Source organism: Ambystoma mexicanum, chromosome 7p (genome assembly GCF_040938575.1).
Source record: "Ambystoma mexicanum isolate Mex_15411 chromosome 7p, UKY_AmexF1_1, whole genome shotgun sequence".
Classification (NCBI taxonomy): Eukaryota; Metazoa; Chordata; class Amphibia; order Caudata; family Ambystomatidae; genus Ambystoma; species Ambystoma mexicanum.
Window position 1 is genome coordinate 149,561,169 of NC_090939.1, and position 24,809 is coordinate 149,585,977.

The 24,809-nt window shown below is 42.8% G+C and overlaps 1 protein-coding gene across 1 annotated transcript in view; it reads right to left on the reverse strand.

The window, feature by feature from the left end:
- STYXL2 (serine/threonine/tyrosine interacting like 2) overlaps window positions 1-24,809 on the reverse strand; it is a 153,408-nt gene that overhangs the window by 52,198 nt on the left and 76,401 nt on the right. Inside the window, exon 5 of the mRNA XM_069635961.1 lies at window positions 21,274-21,491. Coding sequence (XP_069492062.1) covers window positions 21,274-21,491 — 218 coding nt within the window. The remainder of the gene's footprint in view (window positions 1-21,273; window positions 21,492-24,809) is intronic.

Genomic DNA, 24,809 nt, shown 5'->3' on the forward strand with positions numbered 1-24,809 from the left:
CGGTGAAAAAAAACACTTGAAACCGAAAGGGGCACACGTGCGACTGGGCATGGTGATGTGTTGGGCCACAGAATCTGAACACTGTGAAACAGGCGTTGAGATCTAGTGCGATCAGGTGCTGCCAGGCTGAGGAGACCCCGGAGGCTGCCCGCCTTCGCTATTGCACCATTCTGGATGTAAGGAGCCTGACTACACCTTGTGACTGTACAGCTCAAGCGACTCCGGCCTGGCAAAACCATACCAAGCACGTCCAACCCTATTCAGGTAGTCTGGTCACGGACACAGTTGCGAGCTGGGCCATGGATGCTGGTAATTATATACACGGCTTGAATCGCGTCTCCTATTAAGGATTTTAAGGATTACAAACGTTTTCCTAGCATGTCAGACTCGATCGTGGAAGTTTATTTGAGATCATTTTGTTCTGTTATCTGTTTTTGTGGTACTGAGTGTGGGTATTGTGCCTTTGAGCAACCACTTCTTTTTGTATTCTCACTCTTTTATGAATACTTTATAAGACTACACCAAGAAACCATTTTGTGATTCAACTATCAGGCATAAAGTGACACTATGGGAAAAAGAAAAGCGGTTTCCTTGCCATACACTGTGTCTGCAAGGAATATTAAAAATTAATTGGGAAACCATTGCAGACAATCAGCAAGTTTAATTAGTCATTTATTTCGAAGTTTCCAGTAAATTTGAAGAAAAGGACCTTTGGGCAGAGAGAGAGAGAGAGAGAGAGAGCCTTGCTGAAAGAATCTGCCATTCAGGGGTCACGTGCAAGCAGAAATGACAAACTGGAACAGAATCTGATGTTATAAACAACTCTGGGAATACTAACATCCTCTCTTGTAACATCTCTTCCCCTCCTCCTCCCTTTACTTAATAATACATCAAATGTACAGAATGGACATAATGTAGGCAAAGTTTGCTCAAACTGTACAATCCTTAAGATCCCTTTCAGGGAATACATTGCCAACCACTTTATCATCTGTTATAAACACTGAAGAAATGATGAATCGCCTGGGTGAGGAAGACATAGTGAAAAAACCTGGGCATGTGTACGATAGTGAGGAGTTTGGACATTTGTTAAATTAACTTGATGTGGTTGTAATAACTAAGGTGAAACTGGAGATTTCAATATTAACTGAGAAAGTTCAATTAGTTATGGAGTTTTTGCACTGTTTTAAACAATCTGTTTTTACTTCACTAACCATTATAGATGATATGGTAAGACATTTTAAAAATAGAGGCTAAAGAGTGAAGAAACCAGTGGGAATGGGAGTAATCAAGAGTAATCAAGCAGCTTCAAAGAATGGTAATCTAACTTGTGGCCAACAGACTATTCCCATTAATCTTCAACAGCAGTCTGACTTATATAACTCAATCCCAACAGTACCCACAATAGAAAATAGAAAGGGTAGAAGATGTATCCTTGCTGAAGTTTCCTCAAGTATCCACTAAAAGTTCATTTTATTTCAAGATATGAGAAACAACTCGAGAAGGCCACTAGAGGCTAAGAAACAGATGAAGGATGTTCTGGACTCATCACCTGTGGCTGCACCACTGGTGTCAGTCCTGGCAAATGTAGACTACCACAAGGACACGTATATGGAATCAACAATATCCTTCTTGAACAATTTGAGCTGGTTTTCAGGGTATAGAAAATTACGAATAAGGCCCTATCCTTTTATTATCCTAATACCCATATAAAGGTCACTTAAGGAGGGGGATTTAATTCCTGTCCTCGTCAAGTGGCTTGCCTGCCCCTCAATCACATTGAGAATAAAGTGAATAATATTTCTGACGTTGCAACTACTGATAGTAGTTGGCAAATTGTTGACTCACTCAAGACATAAAAAATGCTTTTCATGGGGTCAACTCTGGGTCCATACTTTGTAAGAATCCCTTTGGTGCCCTCTCACATTTAGAGGAGATTGATTGAAAAATAAATTCAAGTTTACCTGACTCAGAGATGAGCAAATCAGGTACCGCCTTCATGGGGCAAGAACATAGCGTGGACAAATTAGATTATCCAGGAATGAATTGTCTGCTCAAGGTCCATCATCACCCACTTTATATTATGCTATGTAAAATAGCTGGGTGCAGGGGGTAATTTGAGAACTCCGATAGTGTGGTTATATGAGAAACCTTTTACGTTATTCTCTGGCAAGAAACCTGGGCACCTTGTTCCATCAATTATGATGGCTTTACATTGTAACAAATCAGAGCTACGTAGAAGAGCTAAGGTAGGCTTTGAAAGGGGTTGAAGACTTTGATACAATCCTGCGTTGATGTTACAGTTAAACCAATTCAGGTTGAATCTAAATTCATCCAGATTTTCCTAATTACGTTGAGCATTTTATCTCATCAATTTTTAAAGCAGTCCACAACTGGCAAATGAGCTTTGAGCTTTAATGAGCTTTCAACTGAATATTGATGAACTTTGGCAACCTAAAGAAGGGAATACATCATGGCTGTTAATGGGGTGGTGGGTTTAATCTTAAACTAGCGAATGAGCCATCAGCTTATATATCTGATGAAAACGAAGACCTTGCCCACCATTTTCCTTCACCCTGTATGGTTGACTCACAGATGTGCGTCTATGATCTAAAATTGTATTGATTGGTATTGTCAATGGTTGGTTCCCTTTGGATTGGCTGAGAAAATTTACTTTTAAGGGCTATCAGGTTGTTTCACGCTCAAAATAGCATCTAGTGCAAGTGTCAGTCTAATGTCGGAATTAATTAGTGATCACCAATCTATCATTCTAAGATTTACCTGGCAGATACCCAATAATGCAGTATCACAACAAGCAAGTATAGTAACAGCAGTGCTATCATCTAGGAGAAGGAGAAAATGGGATGTGAGTAATGAATTATGTAAACATGCAAGAATTATACAATCTAACACTTTACTGATTAATAAGTTATTAGATGGAGATGTTGAACATTAAGTGACACTGCGAAATTATGACCTTCTGATGAGACAGATTTCTTCTACCTTTTTTAAGCAATTCTCTGATATTTCCAACAGCAAAGAACCAAGATGGTTCGATACCAATTGCAGATTGACTAAAGCCACTTCGTTATCCTTGTTCAAAAATCCTAACGTAGAAAGGTCCAAAATAGTTACAGCATGTGCGAATTACAAAAAGATTATCAACACAGGCAAAGCTGAGCTAGAAATCAAAGCATGTAATTAATTGGTCAAAGCTTCAAGTTACAGTAATTCTAGGAGATGTTTTGAATTGGTGAAACATGGTCCTAAATTCATTCATGACCTCAAGATCATACCTAATGTTGATGAATTGGCATGGATTTCCCATTTTTATCAGTTATATAATGGTATTGACCCGACCACTCCAATCTGTTACAAATGGATGGCATGTCAGAATACAAAAAGAGATAATGAAATTGAGGACACCATGATCAGATTTAATATAGATTAAATATGAATTGTTTTACGCAAGCAAGCACTGAATTGCTGCCCTTGGCCGGACGGAATTCCTGGGATTTTTTCTGTAGCTTTATAAGTCTTTGGATCCATCTATTAACCAATATTTGTAATGTTATGCTGGTGAAAGGGAGTTTCCCAGATTTGTGGGAAAAATGCTCTGATATACCCCATATTTAAGAAAGGCTCTAGAGCAAATCCATGTGCATATAGACCTATTTCTTTGGTAGATAAGTATTAAAGAAATTACAACTTTGCATCGAGGAAAAAAATTACTTGTCAGATATACAATTGTGTTTTCAGGAAGGACTAGATACTAATGAGCAAGGGTAAAATGTGTATTTGAAAATATGTAATATATATTTAAAAATTCAATTTACCTATCTTACAAGCATTTAAGCACGTGCCTTCAACAAAGACAAAAGGTCCAAACTCTGCCTAGACTTAAATGATATGAACTGTCCTGACAAAAAATTGAATGCTTTGATTAAAGTTCACCAAAGAACTAGGGCATGTGTTAGATCATGGGGTAAATAGGTGTACCGCTTATTTCCCTGTTAACACCGGGTAAAGACAAGGCAGCGTTCTAGCTCTGTTGTTATTCTGACTTTATATCATCAGCCTTTATGGAAAGTTACTAAGCAGTGGGGCGGATGCACCAAAATTAGGTGGAACTATTAACCCTGTCCTGGCCCATGCTGATGACACAGTGTTGATGGCAAGAACAACCCACCGTTCAATGTTTGATAAATACCTATACAGATTCATGAATGAGCCTCTAACTGTGTCATCTTGGTTTGAGATTTGGATAGGCAATAAACAAGACTTACTATTTTTCCTACAGCTAAGAATGTTATCCCTGTTGTTTCTGAGTCTGAACATCTGGGCATGTCCTTTCATCTAAATGTAATGTATTTCTCATATAAAAAAAAAATGCCAAGAATGACCAGGGCTTTAGGATGTATAATTCAATTGGGCAGGATATACAAAGCCTATCTGATGGAAAGATAGGCAAAAGCTTCTGGCATGTGGCCAGTTTGGAGGCATCATGAAGTAAGACACAGACAACAGATTTCAAGTTCAAACCAAAGATATTTATTAACTCAAATGTCAGGATGGTTAAAGTCCTAACTTGCCCTATGCTAAGGTGGGATTTCCCTACCTAAACGAAACTAAGGAAAGTCTGAGTGAAAGAGTTCAATTTAAATGTCTGTCTGTGTCCAAAACCTATCCTTACCCTCACAACTAAAGCTAACCAGTGTGTAGGAATATCAAAGTCAAAGGAAATAATGGTCAACTTAAAGTTCTGAGCTTCTTCCAGCTCGTAGCTTTCTTTCAGCTCCTCTTCCCCAAGCATAAGAAAGTTCCTTGAAAAAGTCTCAAGATTAACTCTCTCCAGTTCAAAGTAATACAGTTCAAAATCAATCCTTGGGGTTTCCCTTCCCCAAGTTTCAAGTAACACAATTTAAAACCAAGGCATCGAGACTCTCTTCTCAAGACAACAAGTGTGGTCCCTTAAGCCTCAGGGTTCCCTTCCCCAAGACTTCAACTTCATCACTTATACTTGCTTCAGGCTTTTCAAAAAGTCTTAACAAAACACCATTTACAGTGGTTTTGTTGTGGTGTTCCATGGTGTCCTTATCTTTCACCATTCAGGTCTCTAGGCACAGTTGTTAGACCACACAGTCCACCCATCACTGGTCGCCCAACCAGGATCCCCAGGTTCCTCAGCCCACACAGGTTCCTTGGCACTTGCCCCTGTGCACCAAGTCACCTTCACTTAGTTCATTTTATTGGCCTCTTGGTTTATGGGTATTCTTGCACTCCTCTGGCTTCTCCTTGTTAGCCTTGTGGCCCTGCCACAACGTGTCACACACCTCTTGCTAATCTGTAGCATTGCCGCACTGCATTCACACATAAATGTTCACTGTTTTACTTAATGTAGCCTTTAATATGCTTAACTACAAGGTTTGAGTTAAATCGTTGTGCAACATGCATTCAATATTGTTTACTTTCAGTTCAGTGTTCAACGTGCACTTATGTTGCTTAATATTAAGTTTCCATTCGATTCGGTATTCAATATGCACTTATTGTGCTTAATTTTAAGTTTCCATTTAGTTTGGTATACAATATGCATTTGTTTGCTTAAATGTTAAGTTTCCATTTAGTTTGGTATTCAATATGCATTTATTTATTTCAATGTTAACTTTTCATTTAGGTCGGTATTCCATGTGCATTTATTTGCTTAAATGTTACTTTTCCATTTGTTCAGTGTTCAATATGGATTTATTTGCTTACTTTCATGGACCGTTATTCACTCGTGGTCCCATAGAAGAGCCCTGGGGCCTTGAGTGCCCTCCTGACACTCACCAGACTTCTGTGTCTCTTCCTGGTGGTTCCCGCTACTTCCTCCATGCTTCGGAAGCTGGGGAATCCACTGGTGTGAGCCCTGCATGCCTGCTATGTGTTTTTCTAGACACGCCAGCACTTCCAAGGTATCTTCCCAGACACAGATGGAGTCCTCTCTGCTCCATGCTCATTAGCAGATCCTGCTGCTAGCGCTACGGTGTGGAGGCTCCCAGATATGTGACTAATACTCAGCCCACTCGTTTATGGTATAACTGCCAGCGTCCTGGCTCCTTCTCCAGTCCCACCAAGGCTGCTTTCTCACAAGGGTCTCTTGCTGGTCTCCCTGTTGCTCTCTTCCTTGCTTGGCTGGTCTCCCTTCATACACCTGCAGCCCCTTGACATGCTGCAGGTGTGGATGCCTGATTAGCCCTGCCTGACCCTAATTAAAGGGACATGCCTGACCCTCACAGCTCTTTGTAGATATCTTCCTCATCCGAGTACTAAAGTGGTGAAAGAGTGTAGTCTTTATTACACTTAGTTGCCTCTTCTTCGTCCCAGTAGTGTCAAATGTCGCATGTGGGGAAATGAGGTGAGCTGGCTCATAGGAGCCGATAAAGGCCGGGGAAGGGTTAGGTTGGTCGTCAATAGGGAAAGGGGGATACCATGCCTTGCCCAAGGGCACCCCACTCCCAATCCTCAAGGATCCTCTGCCCAGGTGATCCTCCCTCGCTTCTCCACCCCAGGGTCAGGATCCAAGAGCAATGGCCTTTCCCTGGCCACCTGCACAGAGGATCCAAGGGAAGTAGGAGTGAGAATACCCTCAGGTTTCTCACACCAGCCTGCACTTTCTAGTCAGCACTTCATCTTTCTGAGGTCAATACATTGGGTACCATTAAATTGGGAACTAACAGCTATTATAACAGCAATCAGACGCAAGTGGAATCTGGCATAAAGTGTTACATAAAAACGAAGATGCAAGATTGGGCTGGCGGCTTCCTTGAAATATTCTTTATCATCACCAGCAAGAATTGTATATTCAAGACCATGGTCTATTGTCATGAATGGGATTGAGGCGTCTGGTAAGACAACTCCTAATACCTACTGGGTGGATGGATTGAAGATGGACCATTGAAGAGAGGGGAAGTGCAGCAGTCAATGTCTCATATAGGGGAGAGCCTAAATAACTCTCAAGGACACATGACATACTGCATTGTACAAGACCTATCCATTCCCCTGGCACGCTTTTCTTCACCTATGGAGCTTGTTCATACATACTCCCACCCTACCAGGAGAAGAACATTCAAGTGGAAATGAAATCATACGAGGGCCACCACATCTAACATGTCAAGTTAGACCCCTTCTGGTTTCAGCTCTGTGAACATTCATTTTGGTGCAAATGTTTAACAATCCTGTTGGACAATGTCACAAATAAATCCCCATCGGACCATAGACTGATGGTGTTGATCTCCACCAGTTGTGGAATTTCAATGTTATCTGCAAGTTGTCTATTGCTACTTTGAGTTTATATGAGTGAATGCATGTATATGTCATGCACTACCCAGAACGGTGATACGAGGGTCTGCTCACAGACTTTTGGAGCTCAATCACATTCACAACTAACTAGTGTTGTGAAGCATAAACTGCAAAACCATTAAAATGGACTGTAGATTATCTGGAGGAATCCTTGTTATGGCGCATGGAGAGAGCTTTGCGTTGCCCTTCTCGATTTCTGCCATGCCCCTTCTGTCCACTGCTTTTGCTATGGCCTTTTTGGGCTTGCATGTTTTCTCTTTCACCATTTCTCTGGCTGCTCTCACTGAGCTGCCCAGAATTGGAGCACCAAGTCCCCTTTTTGTCTTGCCTACCCCTCTGTTTCCCAAAATACTATTCAATTTTCGCCAATGCATTATAAATGACAGTACACTGGATACATAACTTTGGGGGCCATTGTTTGACCACATGTTCCTTCTGTAATTGCACCTGATGTAACAGGAGGATTTACATGATAATGCCAGACTTAATATACTGACGGTAAGTATGACGCTGGTGTTACTATTTTGTTTTACAGGGCGGCAATTAGACCTGATCGCAATTATCCTCCCACTACCCCACTACCTACTTCCATTCCCCTTCCGCTCTGTATATGGTGGTAACTGGGTATGCCACTGCCAGCAATTTTTGCCATGACATTCTAATGCCTGAATAATGCTAGGGACTGGTATTAGGAATATGCAGACCTCTTATGACTATCAAATCTTAACTAAGCCTTTTTCTTTTAAATGTATATTTCTTCATTTTTGGGCTTCTCCGATAAACATCTTATGAACATTTAGAATTATTTTCAGTTAAGACCCAAAATACATATGGAGCACGTCAAATATACCAATGTATTGACAGAACATATGACACACACACCAGAAGCACACCATGAAAAAATAATACAAAAACTGTTATCAGCCCTGCTACTCATCGAATGGATGTGTATCATCAGTGTCGAACTGATCAATCTTCCAGCTGGATAAAACACTAGCACATTAGGGTAAAAGGAGGTCAATAAAAGTCTAGAATTAATTGTAATCATCACCAAAATAGGTAGAGTGGCCTCCTATTGTCAACCTTGCATTAAGAACTAAATAAAGAAAGTTATCAGAGCGCTCCCAATTCTTTACTATACAATCACAATTTGGACAAGCACCAGCTGTGAGGTGCCAATTTGTTGCCTCTCGTTAAGCGGGAGGAAATTCAGTTTAGCATGAACCAAGCAGTCCTGCTTCTAGAAACTTGATTTTGCTAATATAATCTTCAGCCTTGTAAGAAACAATGGGATGGATATATGATAGCATGCATATTGTGTCCAGTCGTCAATGGGATCAAGAGTAAATTGTCCGATTTTCTTTTGAATTATGTTTTCCGCATAGGCTTTGTCTCAAGGACGTTCTTACAGTTGAGGCTCTGGACTAACATTTGTCTCTATAGTACCATCCACCAAGAAAATGTATTATTGACTAAGGTTACACAAATTTCATCCACGGATGCCGTAAACAAAGAAATAGAGGTACCGCAATGAATTATTGAGGATACAGCAAGGAGGACCTAAGTGCAAAGCAGAGCTAGGAGATTGTGCCCTGTATTCATGGCAAGAGATGGAGGAGAAATTCTATGTAACTGTCCCTTTGTCATATACAGCCTTCTTCAGTGGTATTTCCTGAATTTCTTTTGAATTACACCATGTGTTTGCCTGTATTCTTTCTGATGTATCATTCTTCCTGGTAGATGCTACACATCATCTGGTAGACAGTCATTATTAAAACAGAATGGGGTACTCTAATTCTCTCACTAAAAGGGTTTGGAAACTGAAAACTCTCACTGAGCAGATCATCTACAGGTGCGCATCCTGTTCCGTATCTTCCTTGTGCATGCTTCATTTACTTTTGTAAGCTTTTTGTATAATGGCGTACTGCAGAAGTTATGTTATGTTATTTTATGTTATGTATTTATTGTTCACTTGTTAGGTGCTTATACAGCAAGTAAGGAATACATTACTCACCATAATCGTATTTCTCGCGCTTGTATCTGCTTAGATTCACATGCTATTTATAGGCCGACATCTGGAAGCTGCAGAGTATTACAGTTGTTGTTTTCGAAACTCGAAAATGGACGTTCAAAGCGCCCACAGGGCAAAGTGATGGAACAAGGGAGTGAAACACATTAAAATACACAGAAATATTAAAAACAGTGGAGGGAAAAGGAAAAAATGATGAACCTACTGTGCCTTGTGAGTATTCAGAACGTGCAAGTGCAGCAAGGAAGAGGGCATAGGGGGTAGATGCTGGAGTGTCCATGCTTGTGGGTGAGCCACATGTGAAGTGCATGGAATGGTGAGTGCTGCACTGCCTGGATCCACGTTGGGAGTAAGTGCGAGCCTCCAGGGCGGAGGGTGTGCCGAGGCAAGTGCTGAGGGTAGACAGAAGATTGGGCAATTGGGTGTGAGAGGTCAGCGGCCCCGAGGATGCATAAGGGCCCAGGACACCAATCACAGCAACTGTGATATTAGCAGAGGAGAGAAGAAGGTAAGGAGGAGGTAAAGAGGAAAGTCTTGAGGAGCTTCCGGAATTTAAGAAAGTCCTGCTCAAGGTGTAGAGCAAGGTTGTCCAACATACGGCCCGCGGGCCACAATGCGGCTCTCTGAGCCATTTCATGTGGCCCGCGAGGCTGAACAAACAAAGAAAGGAAATACAAACAAACAAGCCAGCATGTGTTGTGATTTCCATTGGCTGAGAAACAGCCTATGGAAATACTGTTGCCATGCAAGGTACGTCATATTAAAAAAAAAAGAAAATCTTGCATGGTCACAGTATTTCCATTGGCTGTTTCTCAGCCAATGGAAATCACATACGTAATGTTTATGGGCGGAGTGAAGGTAAGGTATACCATGCCGGCACCACCTTCACACTTCTTTTCCAGCCAGCAGCCCAGCCCAGCCCAGCATCACGCCGGTGACCAAGCGATGTCTGGTAAGTTTTCTTTCTGTGTTTTTTTTGTACGCCACAGCCCAGTTTATTTATTTATTTGTTCTATGTTTGTCGGGCCCATGGACCCGATTAATTTATTTATTTCCGCGATGTTGGTTGAACCCAACATTGCAGAAATAAATAAATTAATCGGGTCCACGGACCCGACAAACAATGAATAAATAAATAAATAATACGGGCCGTGCATGGCGGAGCACTGTTACTACCTCTGGTGCCAGTTACAGGCCAAGTGCATTTTTTCTGCATAATGTTTGTCGGGTCCTTGGACCCGAATTATGTGCCTTGGCGGGGACTGTTACTGCCTCTGGTCCCCCTAGAAAGGGGGACCAGAGGCAGTAACAGGCCACAGCCCAGTTTATTTATTAATTTGTTCAATGTTTGTCAGGTCCGTGGACCCGATTAATTTATTTATTTCCACAATGTTTAATCGGGTCCACGGACATGACAAACATTGAATAAATAAATAAAAAATATGGGCCGTGCATGGTGGAGCCTTAAATCCCCAAACATATATGAATTGGGATAAATATTCACTCTTGTAGTTGCAGTGTTCCACTTAGTGTCACATGTGTTTTGTTCGTTGGGACAATCTTGAGCCAACATGTCCAATTCAACCTGACATATTTCCATATGGTAGCATTTTATTTATTTAATTGTTTTTTTATAAGCTAAATGTAATACCTGAGTTTGGTTTCTAAGTGCGTATCCGGGATTTAAACCTCTGTTGCTCTGCATGGTTTTGCTTCCAAGACCAGCATGTTGCCCCTGTGCTATCCTCCGTTTCCCATTGCTCCGTTATCGTGATGTGGGACACCTTGATGGAACATGCATTATGGCATCATCATGCACCTTCTGGGTATCATCAAGGATAGCGATCAAATCATGCAATGTTCACATACCGAATCAGTGGGTGTAGTTGGTAATTTCCATAATATGGTTGTCTTGAGTAAGTGGTTCATGGACTGCACAAAGGTGGACCTTGTACCACCCAGGGCCAGAGAGCAGGCCCTCAGAAACAGACACATGAAGCGCCTCAGGGAGATGACAGGTGTACAGAAGACTACTAGCAGCCTGTGTTGGCCTGGGTATCTTCTGGAACTTGTTTTTGTCTCATTTCGCTGTGCAGTGTTTCCTTTTTGATTAAATGCATTATTTATGGAATGGAAGACTGCTGGAAGGGGGCACCAGAGGCAGTTACAGGCCTGGTGCATTTTATTTTGAGAATGTATGTCGATAAATGAGTACCAACACAGGTTGGGTGATATTGTATGCATATTTGTTCTATAAAAAAGAGCTTTAGTGTAAGTGCTACACAATAACATATTATCATTTGCCCTTGGACGTCTGCTTCCACTCATAGTAATTTGACAATATGGATCTATACACAAAGATATTAATGATACATATGGTGATCTATTCTTGTAGGAAATGTGTTCAATGTTTGTCGGGTCCGTGGACCCGAGTAATTTTATTTCTGGGCCGTGGCGGAGGACTGTTACTGCCTATGGTGCCCCCTGGACCAGTCACCTATGGTAGCAGACATATAGGCTGAAATATATCTAGTTGCAGCTCACTAATTGTGTCCCCTGCTCCTCATGAGCCGCCATAGTTGGTCAATCTAGTGGTGTCATCAGGAATCAAATTTAGGAGGGGCAAAGAGGGGGCCAAAGGCAAAAGTAGGGGACATGGGCTTTGGTCATGGTCATATATACTTTGTGAAAGAAGCATTGTGAAAGAAATTGCGCCTCCCCACTTATATAATGACATTATGTGTACTGGTTAATAGCCTTGCCATTAATTTGCAGTACTACAAAGCTGGAAGACTCTGGCAACTAGCACGACGTAACAAATAAAACATGTTGTTGTTCTCCTCAACAGGCATAACTTGTTGGCCACCTCCAACTCTATAAGCTCGCTGCAGCAACGACTTTTCCGGTTTAACTGATACTATCGCTGACCTCCCTCTCTGGCCTCCACCAGGAAAGAGCACTATCCTCTGAGTTTATCTGCGTTAGAACAAAGCTGACAGAGCAATTACTAATTTTTCAGTGGCATTTTAGTGTTTTATCTCCCTCTGGCTGCCTGCCACGTGAGAATAAGAGCATTCTTTTGCATTAATTCATATTTATGTAGCATCACAAGGGTGCCACAGCCTGTGTCCGCACCCACCCCCACTGACTTGTATATCACATGCCAAACACTGCTTCTCTACACGCATTGTTATAGATTTGTGGGACAATACTATGAGTGAGGCTTTTATAATCATGCCATACAGTGTGGCCCAATGTTCTGCCTATATTAAAACCACAACATGATTACTTAGTAATACAAGTAAGTTTGAATTGTTTTTATTGTAATGGGCCTGTGACAACGTAGCTTCCATATGACTAAAACCTACCCAACTCTCAATAGATGGCGAATCAGAAGAAAAGAAAGATTGATGCTGAATGTCGTGTTTTCAAGGATAGTTGGGACAAGGATTTCTTTGTGTGTGAACAAAAGGGGAACATCTTGTGTCTGATTTGCCAGAAAAAAGTAGCTGTCTACAAGGAATACAATGTCAAGCGGCATTATACTACAAAACATGCCACTGAATATGACAACCTGATTGGCCAAATTAGGATTGATCGGGCGAACTCGCTGAAGCAGGCCCTGATAGGGCAACAGTCGGTCTTCAAAGCTGGCAGACAGAACTCTGAGGCAGCAACCAAGATAAGTTACTTGATATCTGAGGCCATAGCGAGGAGAGGGAAACCATGGTCCAATGGAGAATTTTTCAAATATTGCTTGGGAATATTGACATCTGTGGCATTCCCTGACAAACAAGCAATGGTGGAGAAAATCAGTCTCTCACATCAGACAATTGCTAGACGAGTAGATGACCTATCATCAAACATTGCAGACTCATTGACGACAAGTTTGGGTGCCTGTCAGTTTTACAGCTTGATGTGAGTGATACCGCCCAACAGGCGATCTTTGTACGAGGAGTAACCAAAGAATTCCAAATTGTTGAGGAGCTACTTGACCTATGTTCAATAAAAAGGCAAAACAACAGGACAAGTCATTTTCAATGAAGTGAAACGTGTCTTGTTGAAATTCAATCTACCAGAGGACAAACTCTGCGGTCTGACAACTGATGGGGCCCCTGCTATGATCGGCAAACACAATGGATTTGTCAGTTTAATGGCAAAGTCAGTTCCCCAGAATGTCATCACGCATCACTGCATCATTGACCAGGAACCACTGTGCGCAAATGCCTTGGAGATGACGCATGTGATGGAAAAGGTTGTTTCTACAGTGAATTTCATAAAGGCAAAAGGGCTTAACCATAGACAGTTCCAAGCATTTCTTGCGGAGATGGCAGCAGACCATGATGATGTGATCTACTTTTACCAAGTTCGGTGGCTTAGCAGGGCAGCCACACTATACAGATTCTGGTCACTGCTTAATGAAATTAAAACATTCATGATGAACAAAGGGAAAGATGTCAGCTTCTTGGATGATGCGAGCTGGTTGAATGACTTGGCATTCCTTGTTGACATAACAAAATATCTTTCGGACCTGAATATAAAACTGCAAGGGAAGTACAGTTTGTGAACAGGCTGTATGAGCACATCCAATCCTTTGTTCAGAAAACAGAAAAAAACTCTCGTCTTTCTCTCACCAGGCACCCAAAACCTGGAATGACCTACCTAAGAATATACGGAATACAATAAACCACCTAGCATTCAGTAAACTCCTCAAATCATGGCTCTTCAAAGCGTAACCACAACAGAGACGCACTAGAATGCCCAGACATTAAAACAATGATGAAAATAACTCCAACCTCGACCACTCTCAAATTGGACAAACACGCAAACCAAAGAACCAACCATTTGATAGAGCATGAGACATCATGGAAAATAGCCACAAAGGAAGGCTGCAGAGACTGACCACATACCTAGACCCTGACGAAAGCCCCAAGTGACTCTCCCACTCGTACGTACCGGACGAACATATTCAGACCGGCAGACGCATCTAGATAGACATTGGCCTGCGTCACATCTGGATAGGATCGATTGAAGGATAACATGCCCGCGCCTAGAAAAATGTGAATGCTAACATGTGCCACACCTAGAGCTGTGAACACCAGCCTGCGTGGCGCTCAGATGGAGTTGTGTATGTTAGCATGCCCACACCTGGACGGGTCCCTAGACACTGGCCTGCGCCGCATCTGGATAGAGCTGTGAAGGTTGGCGTGACCGCACCTGGATGGAGTCCTGAGCATTGGCCTGCGCCGCGTCCAGATGGGAATGTGAGGGCCAACAAGTGCCACACTCAGACAGAACTGTGAATGTTAGCATGGTAAAGGTCAGGTAACCCACTAACCAATATAAGCTCAAACTCTGCATACTTATCTCACTCAAAAAACTCACACAACCATCTCTCGCACAACAAGCTGCACGCACTTCACAACACTGCAACAACACATAAGCCGGAACAACAGCACACGCGGACTGACTCCGATCCGATACCCGCACCAAAGCTCAGCACCCGGTGAATACTGAGTTGAAGCTGCCAACAGAACACCACTCCTCTCACTATCCTAATCCCTTCTTCACCTTACTAACCCATCCAACCTTTATCGTTTACAGATCCGCCTGAGCGCCTGGGGACCAATTCCGTTGGTGACGGTGCGCGGTACAAATACCTTTAACATTTAACATTTAACATAAGCTGGAATTGTTTCAGAAACAGCTGAATGAAAAAAATGCTACTCATTTCACAGTACTGATGACTAGATCTGCTCACAGCATCAACCATGACAAGTATTCGGCACTGGTTGGGAATCTTTTGAATGAATTTAAAAACCGATTTTCAGATTTCAGGGAGCACAGTGATGAGCTGAAGATGTTTGCAGATCTGTTTGGTACTAATGTCACCAATGCTCCTGACATGTTTCAAATGGAATTAATTGACATGCAAAGTAATGGTGACCTGAAGAGAGCCTTTTCTGAACATTCCCTGCATACATGTTATAGTAAATACATTACATGGGACTCCTTCCCAAATCTATCTAATCATGCACTTCGGTTCATTGCACGTTTTGGCAGCACATACTGCCGTGAACAGCTTTTCTCAAGATTGAAGAGCACAAAAACAAAATCAAGATCACTTTTGACAGATGGACACCTATCTGGAATACTCTGCATTGCCACATCAAGTGTGCCAGCGGATATTGAGCATTTGTGCAAGCTAAAACAATGGCAAGTGTCACACTGAAAATATGTGCAGTGTTAGTAGAATTATTGGACTTCTTCTTACCTGTTTTGAATGCTTTACAAGTTGCAATTTTACAAGTTACTAATTATGCAATAAAAAAAGTCCTTCATACTTTTAGATTGCGCTCGCATCGCGTTTCTTCAATTGGGTTCACCTTTGGGTGATCAATTTTCAACATTTTATCTTTTGAATGGGATTATGCTTCTTTCATTACCACAGAAGTAATTAATGTTTATTACAGAGATAAGCTGCCATATGTATTGGGCACACTGCACATGCTCAGGCAGCATCAATCATGCTTTGTACAGGACAATGCTGTCCTACATTGGGAACAACTAGCATAGACATGTTGCTACAGAGGCATATTTTGGGCACAACCAGCATGCCAATGTGTTACATCAGTGACAGTGCTGGCTTACACTGTGGACACATTGATCATTAAAATGTGCTGTGTTCTACAATGTTCTTGTCTGCTGTTGGTGACATGGAATGTACATGTTCCCCTTTAGAAATGATTGTAAACATATGGCTTTTTGGCCACTTTTCCTGCTGTAAAATGCACCATTTCATTCCCATATTTGTAAAAATATCTTGGAGGGGAACCCCCCCAAACCCTCCCTAGATCGTTATAGCTTCCTCGCTACGCTCGGTCGCCCCCACCGTTTCAGAAAAATATCACACACTGGTGGAAGAAATCACAACAAACTAACCTTTGATCACTGTCCCTGACACATCTTTGGGACTGCATGGCTATCACTGCCTGTGATGCAATTGTGTCAAATGTCACACACCATCGAATTTGACTATACAGCTTTGGGTGAGGGTGTTGACTTTTGGCTCGCCGGCACACCGGCCCTCCGGGTGACAAAAAGTTCATGCTTGGGCCCCACATTCAAATAGGTTGGACAAGCCTGGTGTATAGGGAGGAGGAGGCTGTTCCATAGGAGGGAGCCAGATAAGGAAAGCAATCAACCTCCTGCCTTCTGTTTAGCAAAATGCTTTACACACAAAGAGTTGGTGCCAGAGGAACGCGGAGGTCTAGAGGGAGAGTATTTGGTAAGATAAAGTTGAAGATAGTGTGGTCCCCGGCCCCAGACAGCCTTGTGGATGATACAGAGGGATTTAAATTTTATCTGTGCAGCAACCGGGAGCCAGTGGAGACTTTTTAGGGCAGGAGAGATGCGGTTCCTGGGCTTAAGGCCAAGGATAAATCGTGCTGCCCTATTCTGGATTAGCTGTAGGGGTCGCAGAGAATGGTAGAAGGTAGATTCAAGAGGAGGCTATTTCAATAGTTAAGCCAAGAGAGAACCAGACATCTGGTGACATTGAGGCGGAAAGTGAGACAAGGGAGAATTCCTTTCAGAAGGAAGAGCTGAAAGGGGGAACTTCTTGGCAATGTCCTGAGTGTGAGGGAAGAAGGAGAGAGAGGAGTCGAAGATGACTCTGAGGTTTCCAGTTTCAGAAAAAGTAGCAGGGGGAGAGCCCATAGAGGCAGGCCGGAGTGAAAGGAAGAAGGAGGGAGCTGGGGTCCTGATGGGAAGGATCTCAGTTTTACAGGTGTTGAGGCAGAGATTGTTGGAAGTGCACAAGGACTGGATGGCAGATAGGCATTCAGGGAAGCTGGAAGGTGCAGGTGGGTCAGCAGGAAGTTTGAAAAAGAGTTATGTGTCGTCTGCATAACACTGGAGGTTGGGGGAAAAGGAGATTAGGTGTGCCAGCTGAGCAATGTCGATATTAAAGAGCTATGGGGAGATGATAGAACCCTGGGGGACACTACAGGTGGAGAAGGAAGTAGGAGAGGAGAAGGTGCCCAGGATGACTTGGGACAAGCGGTCAGTTAGGAAGTTATGTTATTGTGCATTTATTGTGCATTTGTATAGTGTCTTATATACCTTATAAACCATAATATACCATTATACCTTATATAGTAAATACCTTATATACCATAATAAATTATGTTATTGTACATTTATTGTGCATTTCTATTGCGCCTTATATACCATTGGTATGATCTCAAAGCGCTGTGGGTTGAACACCCTCAGGGACCGTAGTCCAGGTCAGTGGAGAGAGTAGGGTAGCATATAGTGCTTGGGTGCACTCAGTATGTGTGCAGCCACTGCGGTTTGCATGGAGAGTGGCTGCATTCTAATGCTAGGTGCGGTACGATTGTTGCGAGAGATCAGTGGAATGTGTGTAGCACGGTAGTTGGCCTCAGAGTCTGCATTCTTGCATCCGTGGAGCATGTGTAAGATTATGTGTGCAGCTAGTCCTATTTTGCGTGGGTTATAACTGCATTCTAAAAGACTGTTGAGGTGTTCATGGAGTAGTGTAGGTATGGGTGCAGCTAGGCCGCATAAATTGAGGGGTATAGCTGCGTGCTAATGTTTGTTGATGTAGAGGAGAGAATGAGCATGATGGTATGAATGAGTGTCTGTTCTTAATGGTAGGAGGCCCGTGCTCCTGGTTACTTTCCAGAGCACAATGGGCTTACCGTGTCTGTCCTGGTGGTTCGTGGTAATGGATCTCTGAGAGAGATTCTCTGACTTGTTTGGGGTATGTTGTGTATGCCCGGTTAGAGGATCTGTTGCAAGTATCAGAGGGACCATTTTCTGGGTCCGTGGCCAATGTTTATAGCGGGTGACTAAGACGCATGCCTGCGAAGTGGCTCTGCGTGTTAATTCGCAGGTGGGCAAAGTTTGGGCCAGGCTGACAAGAAGAGGTCCAATATTAGACCGTCAAAGGAGCTGTTACGCTCTGGGATTGTAGTTATGCGTAGAGGTTTGTGGATTGATTTGTATGACAGCGATTGGCATCTCCTGGAGTGATAGCGCCGTGCTTGCAGAGGGGAAGAAATGATTACGCTCAGTCGTGGCTAGTTTGGAGTCAGGGTATTTGTTTCCAGGTTGCTAGCTACAGACAGACATCTCCTGGTCTTAGAGTGAGGTACGTGTCTGGCCGGGTGGCAGTGAGCGTGCCTGGTCATAGTATACGATTATAGGGACATCAAGTCTCGGGTTTGGAGTCATGGGCATTTGAGATTAGAGCGCGGTGGGGAGGAGGGGAGTTCCTGGCCAGCTTGTTGGCACAAGGGAAATCAAGTAACTTATTTTCACAAGCAAAGATATCAGATAAAATCTGCCATGCCACCAATTTCTAATCTCTGTATTCTAAGCAATTATCATATTTTGTTTTGATTTGCTCTACAGATGATACTTACATTGGAAACCACTAAGGCTATCCCAAAAATTGTTTAGAATTCACTCTTTACTAATTTTTGTAAAAATGGACATTACCCAAAATGTGTTTCCAGTGAGTGGTTCTTCGAAGATGATAACATGCAGGGGAAATTATATATACATTTCAAAACTCAATTAAACTGAGAAAGTAGGGAGCCACACTTTCGCAGATAAAAAAAAAATCCTGAGTCAGAGGCGCAATCACATCCGGTATAATTCATAAATTGCTGCACATGCCAAAACACTAATTCTGGTGTTTCACACTGCACTCTGTGCTTTCTTCGGGTAGTCAGCAATATCGGCAGGCACACCGGGCAGTTATAATCCATGACTGTGATGCTTTGCGCTGAGCTTTATCCTGGATCCTCAGTCCAGACGCTGTTCTGTATTAACGGGGGCTTTGTGAAACATGTTTATTACATGCACTCTATGTATTCCTACCACTTGCCATACATGAACCTAACCTTCGGTTTGACCTTGTGCTCACTGTTATTGGGAAACATACTTTAGGGGAAGAGGTTTACATTAGAGATTGTTTGGAGTTGCTAATGATGTGGGCTGTAATATGGGCCTCTTTCATGATTTGCCGTGCAGGGTGTATACTTCTTGCTTTTGAGACAGATTTCACGTTGACTTTGGAACCTCTGCCAACTTGGTCAAGACACTGTCACTTGCTGGCCCAGGGATCTTGTTCTACTCACCTCATCCCTGCCTGTCCTACCCACTGCCATGTTCCCCTCGTACCATTCACCAGGCTCCCACTGCCTCACCTCCCCTTCTACCAATCTCTTTTGGGGCCCCACTGTACCGTTGCCTCATGGCTTCCCACTGTGCACTGTCTCTCTGTCTCAAAGTCATCTTTTCATGTATCCTTTTAATCAAGGAGATCCCCACCGAGACACTCTCTTTACCCCCTTGCTTTCACTCTACTTTCCCCTTCTGCATCCCACTACCTTCAAATACGCCACTCTGGGCCTCATTACGAGTTTGGAGGGAAGTGGTAAAGTTGGTGATAACTACGTTACTGCCAACTTTACCACTACCCTAAATTATGAGTTTGGGCCTTGAGTGGATGATTTGCCTCCAGGAAAATCCTGGAGGTGAATTCTCCAACTCACTGCTGAGAAATCAGCAGAATCGGTATAAATTCTGCCTAAAAAGCACCATTGAGTCCTATGGACTCAAAAGAAATGGGGATTTACACCGCCACCTGTAATCCGGCAGTAATTCCGCTGAACCAAGTGGAGGTAACAGTACTTCAGTTTGGTGGTATTTGGGTGGATTTACCACCCAGATACCACAAAACTGTCGGTATACAGCATGCAGGCATTTTGTTCTGCAACACTATGAGCCTCATTCCAAGTATGCCAGTCAGGAAACAACGGTGCCGGTAAGCTTAACTGCACTATTTTTTCCGTACCGGCAAACTACGGGTTTGTCTGCCGGAGTCGCTGTGTCCGACAGATCTGACCATGCCGGGCACAGCGGTCACGACAGGCAACAGCGTCACGGAAGCACTGTCACTGTTAACAACGCTGTCAGTGCTGCCGTGTCCCCATTCCCATAGAGCCCCCGAGGACTCTATTGGAATGGGGATTAAAGAAATTGCCGGTGCCTGACTTCCCGACTGCCGGACTAGGAATAGGCAGAGGATTGCCGCCGGATCCGTAATGAGGCCCTATGTGTTACGTCAGGAACATTTTCTTTTTTTTTTTACCAATGTGGCACCTCATAAAAATTATTCGCCACTACAATGGAACGCATCCAGTATTGTTATTTTGTCATATTTCCAAATCAGCTTTAGCACCAAATATGTTTCAATATGTGTGTGGGGATGAAGCATCTATAAGAGTAATTAGTACAGCAAAGAAACTGTCATATAATTAACAGTTTCACCATTTGTTAACAACAGGCATAGATATGAGCGTCTAGGTAATGGAAGGTTTGGCCGCAGAAGAAATGGTCGAATACGATTTCATCAATTTAGTAAAATGATTTTTGGTGCAAACATATGTGGGGGGGTGGTGGGTTTAGGTGAATAACTAATGTTTGGGCTATAGGGGGTTACAGGGGGTGGGCAGTCAAAAAGTCAAAAAAATAAAGTCGAATAACAAAAATGTCGAAACCAAAATGTCGAAAAAATAAAAGACGAATGTTTTATTTTTTTATTTATATGTTTCTTTTGGGTTTCGTTAAGAAAAAAAGGGGTAAAACAACAAAAAAATACAAAAAGGGGTCAGGGGGGAACCCCCCCATTTCCAACAAAAAACGTACAAAAATAGACATTCAAATTTTTTGTTTTCGACTTTGTTTTCGACATTATGAATTTCGACTTTTTGTATTTCGACTTTTTGACTATAAACCGTTGCAGGGGTCTCCCCCCCACATATATTTACAGCAAAGTAAAAGTAGAAGCTAGGGAGCATGTGTTTCCATCTCACCTCTGTAAGTCAGGAGCGCTTCATCAAGGAACTCGGCCCCCTTGCGCAGGTGCTTTGAGATGTCTGATTCGGGGAAATCATCCACCTCGATGCCCAGGTAGTGAATATCCATGCCAGTGTAGAACTCGGCCCCCGTGAAGACTCCAGTGCCATGCCCCGCATTCAGAATATGGGAAATGCCCATCCGCTTCAGGCGCCCTTTGTTCACAGCAACACTCCTGTGAGAGGCAAAGAAATACAAGGTATGCCCAACTGAGACAAGAAACAGCCATCAATGTGGCACAGAAGTCCAGCGGCCACTGGGAAGAGACATCACCCATGCCACAATCCACAACAGGGAAGAATTAAGATGCTTTGCAGGGGGTCTCAACAAGTGAAAGGAAGAGGCGCCAAAAATCACATTACACGCTAAGGGTGCCACTACAGGACTGAATGGAGATGGCCATTCATATTCCATTCAGCAAGCAGGACCATTAGAATGGACCCCAGGTACAGGGAGTTCTCACCGGGTACATAACCAGCCCACCGGTAACATGCTACTGTTTACCCATCCCACTACAGAATGACTGTCTGGCTTGAAACACTAGGACGATGGAAAAAGGTTCAGTTTATGGTCATGTATTGGGTACTCAGAGGTTTTGGATTCCCACTCCTATCAGCTTTAGTCAGCACAGTCAGTGGTGAAGGATTATGGGAGCTGTAGTCCAAAACATCTGCAGGGTTGAAATACTGCGTAACCAAATTCACTCACTGACAACCGTATTTGGGCATAGGACTTCAAGGACCATAATACTTTGCAAAGTCTATTAAATGACTGCAATAATTGAAAGGGTGATCAAATAACATTTGCACCTCAGGTCACCCCATCATTTCCAGGAGACACTGCATGATAAAAACGTTGTCCCAGCTACACACTTGCCTCAGCATGGCCATATAAAGCACGCAGCGCAAGACCCTGGACACAAAGTTGAAATGCATGCAGCTCGAGGGCTAGCTCTATTATGCTGCATTTCTGAATCACAATGGACGGTAGATTTAATAAACTCTCCACAGCATTTGCTGTTCTGCTGTTCTGCAAGCCAAGGTTAACACTATAAGTATGCGATTGTACATAAAGCTTGAATGACTGCTGGAATTAGTGATGTTTATGAGGGTGAGTATTACTCAGAGGAAGAGGTGCATTGAGAGGTCTAGAGAAGGTGTAAGACAAAAGTGTGCCCATAGGGGGCTACGCTCCGAAGATGAGGCTGGAGAAATGATCAGAAACGAGGAACTATTTTTCTGGGTCTTGAACAGGGATGGCAATGTATTCCCTACAGAGGAAAACAGCGCTGGGCTGAGCACAAGTCCCAGATCCTAACACAGAACCAGCAGACCCCAGTGCTCGCTTTCTGCAGAAGAAGCACACTTTCGCACAACTGCACTTTGTCATCTTGGAACAAGTAAAAAGTGCAAGAAGAGGAGGCGACACGGTTACCGCCTCCATCTGCGTGAGATCAGGTGGATTGCTATTCTCTCTGCCCTGTATCCAAGAGGCATGAATAAGGAGATGGACCTGAACTGTTATACATGATAATATTGTCCATCAGAGTTTACTGACACTACATCTTAAGAGGAATAACCTTATCGGGAGGCCTATCTTTATTCTGTTTCGAGGTTCCTGTTGTATAATAGGATGCACATTTTGTGTTTTGATAGTATTGAGGGGATCAATAGGGAGGCGGCACCCTTTCTATCCTACTTTATTGATTTATTAATGTTTTCCTTGAGGTGACGGATCAAGTGGCTTATATATCCCATTACCTTTACAAGGCGATTTACAGGCTAGGACTATTTGGTATTGTTTAGATGGAATGGTTTGCCTGCTTTTTCTTACTTACTTTTTATTTATTTTCTTAAATCTTCACGGTGCGTTCTGGGGTACACTGGTCACCTGGCATGCCCCCTCGTGGGGTCCCAGGCACCCATGCATGCCCGCCGCATGCAACTCTATGCAGTGACACTCCGTAGCCTATAGGGTGTATCTTGTGAGTACATGCAATATTTAGCCATTCCAAGTTGGCTGTTGAAGTCCACCAGGCCTAGGACCGGTTCCTACCGATCACGTGAGAGCTTAAGGTTGGGACACCTTTAAACTTCCAGGTAAGACCTGTGATGGAAACGTTCACCTTGCGGCAGGTTGCACGGTGGGGAGCGCTTTGCTGCAGGTAAGCAGGTGATGGTGAAATGTTCTATATAGTTATTCTTTATTAACCGCCCAGTTTCACTGGGATATGCTGCTTACTTCTATGTCTCTAATTTTAGGGTATTCCTGGAAATATATATGACCCCACTTTCTACTGGACTGCTGATGCAGCAAGCTAGATTTCCTTACTTAGGTGACCTGACGAGGTGGCGGGCTAGTGGGTGTCGATAGCAAGGAGAATGCGTTAATTGAAGTGTCCCCTTTTGTATGTGTCCTACGTCAGTGTGATCGTCGAATATCTTCACCCTTGTGTACACAAGGGGGTTGCTTTCACCGGTACACATATGTGTGAGCACTGCATGGGTGACACGGGTTGCGATTGATTTTAGAGCGGTCTATTTACGCATGTTCCTTTCCCTTTTTCTTACCATTGGTTTTTGGTCTACAGGTGTGCTGTCCAAAGCTCTTATCACCAGCGGCATTGGTCAGTGCACTGGGCACCTCTGCATGGGGTTGAGTTGAACTGGAATTTGATGTAAGGTTCGCGGGGCATCTTTACTGAACCATTTCATTTGTCTATGATTCCTTTTTAATTTTATTTTTATATGAATTATTTTTTAATTGCTTTAAACCTATTCTTGTGGTAATAATTATGTATCTTTATGATTGCTTTTTTAGGGAAAATGAGGGTTTTTCCGGATGGGACATATCGTCACGAAACGCAAAGCATCATTACAACGAAACCCTCATAAATGTTCAATTTCATTGTATTTGATACTTATACTACTGTTACTATTTGTATGTACATTCTGAGTTTGCCAGCTGCACAGGTCTGCAGCCCTTTGAGAATGTTTTGATTGTATGGTTTAAAAAAACAGTGTCAACTGTTAAAAATATTGTTTAAAAACATTGGCGTGGGATAACTTTTTTCAATGATTTACTTCGCTACAAGGCTCGACTGTTTGCGCACTCAGATATTATACTACATGTCGTTATGTCTATGCATGTTTGTGGAAGTTATTAAGGTAATGTAGAACCATAGGTTCACTTACTATGAGTGTGCAGGATGGGTTTTGGGCAGTTTGAACTCAGACATTTGGCATAAAGTGTTCCCTACAGCTCAGCTCCCTCCACCCCCCCGAAAGTGAGAATGATGTCTTCTGATTTGTTTGCTCCATGACTTGTACAAGTTCATTTGTTTGTTTTATTATTTATAATGCACACCAGACCGAGGGTGTCAGGGAACAGAGAAATACAAGAAGATTTTCACCTAGGTTATAATGCTGTATTATATACAATAAATATATACATACCTTTGTTGCTCACAAGCAAGGTTCATGCTATAAGAATA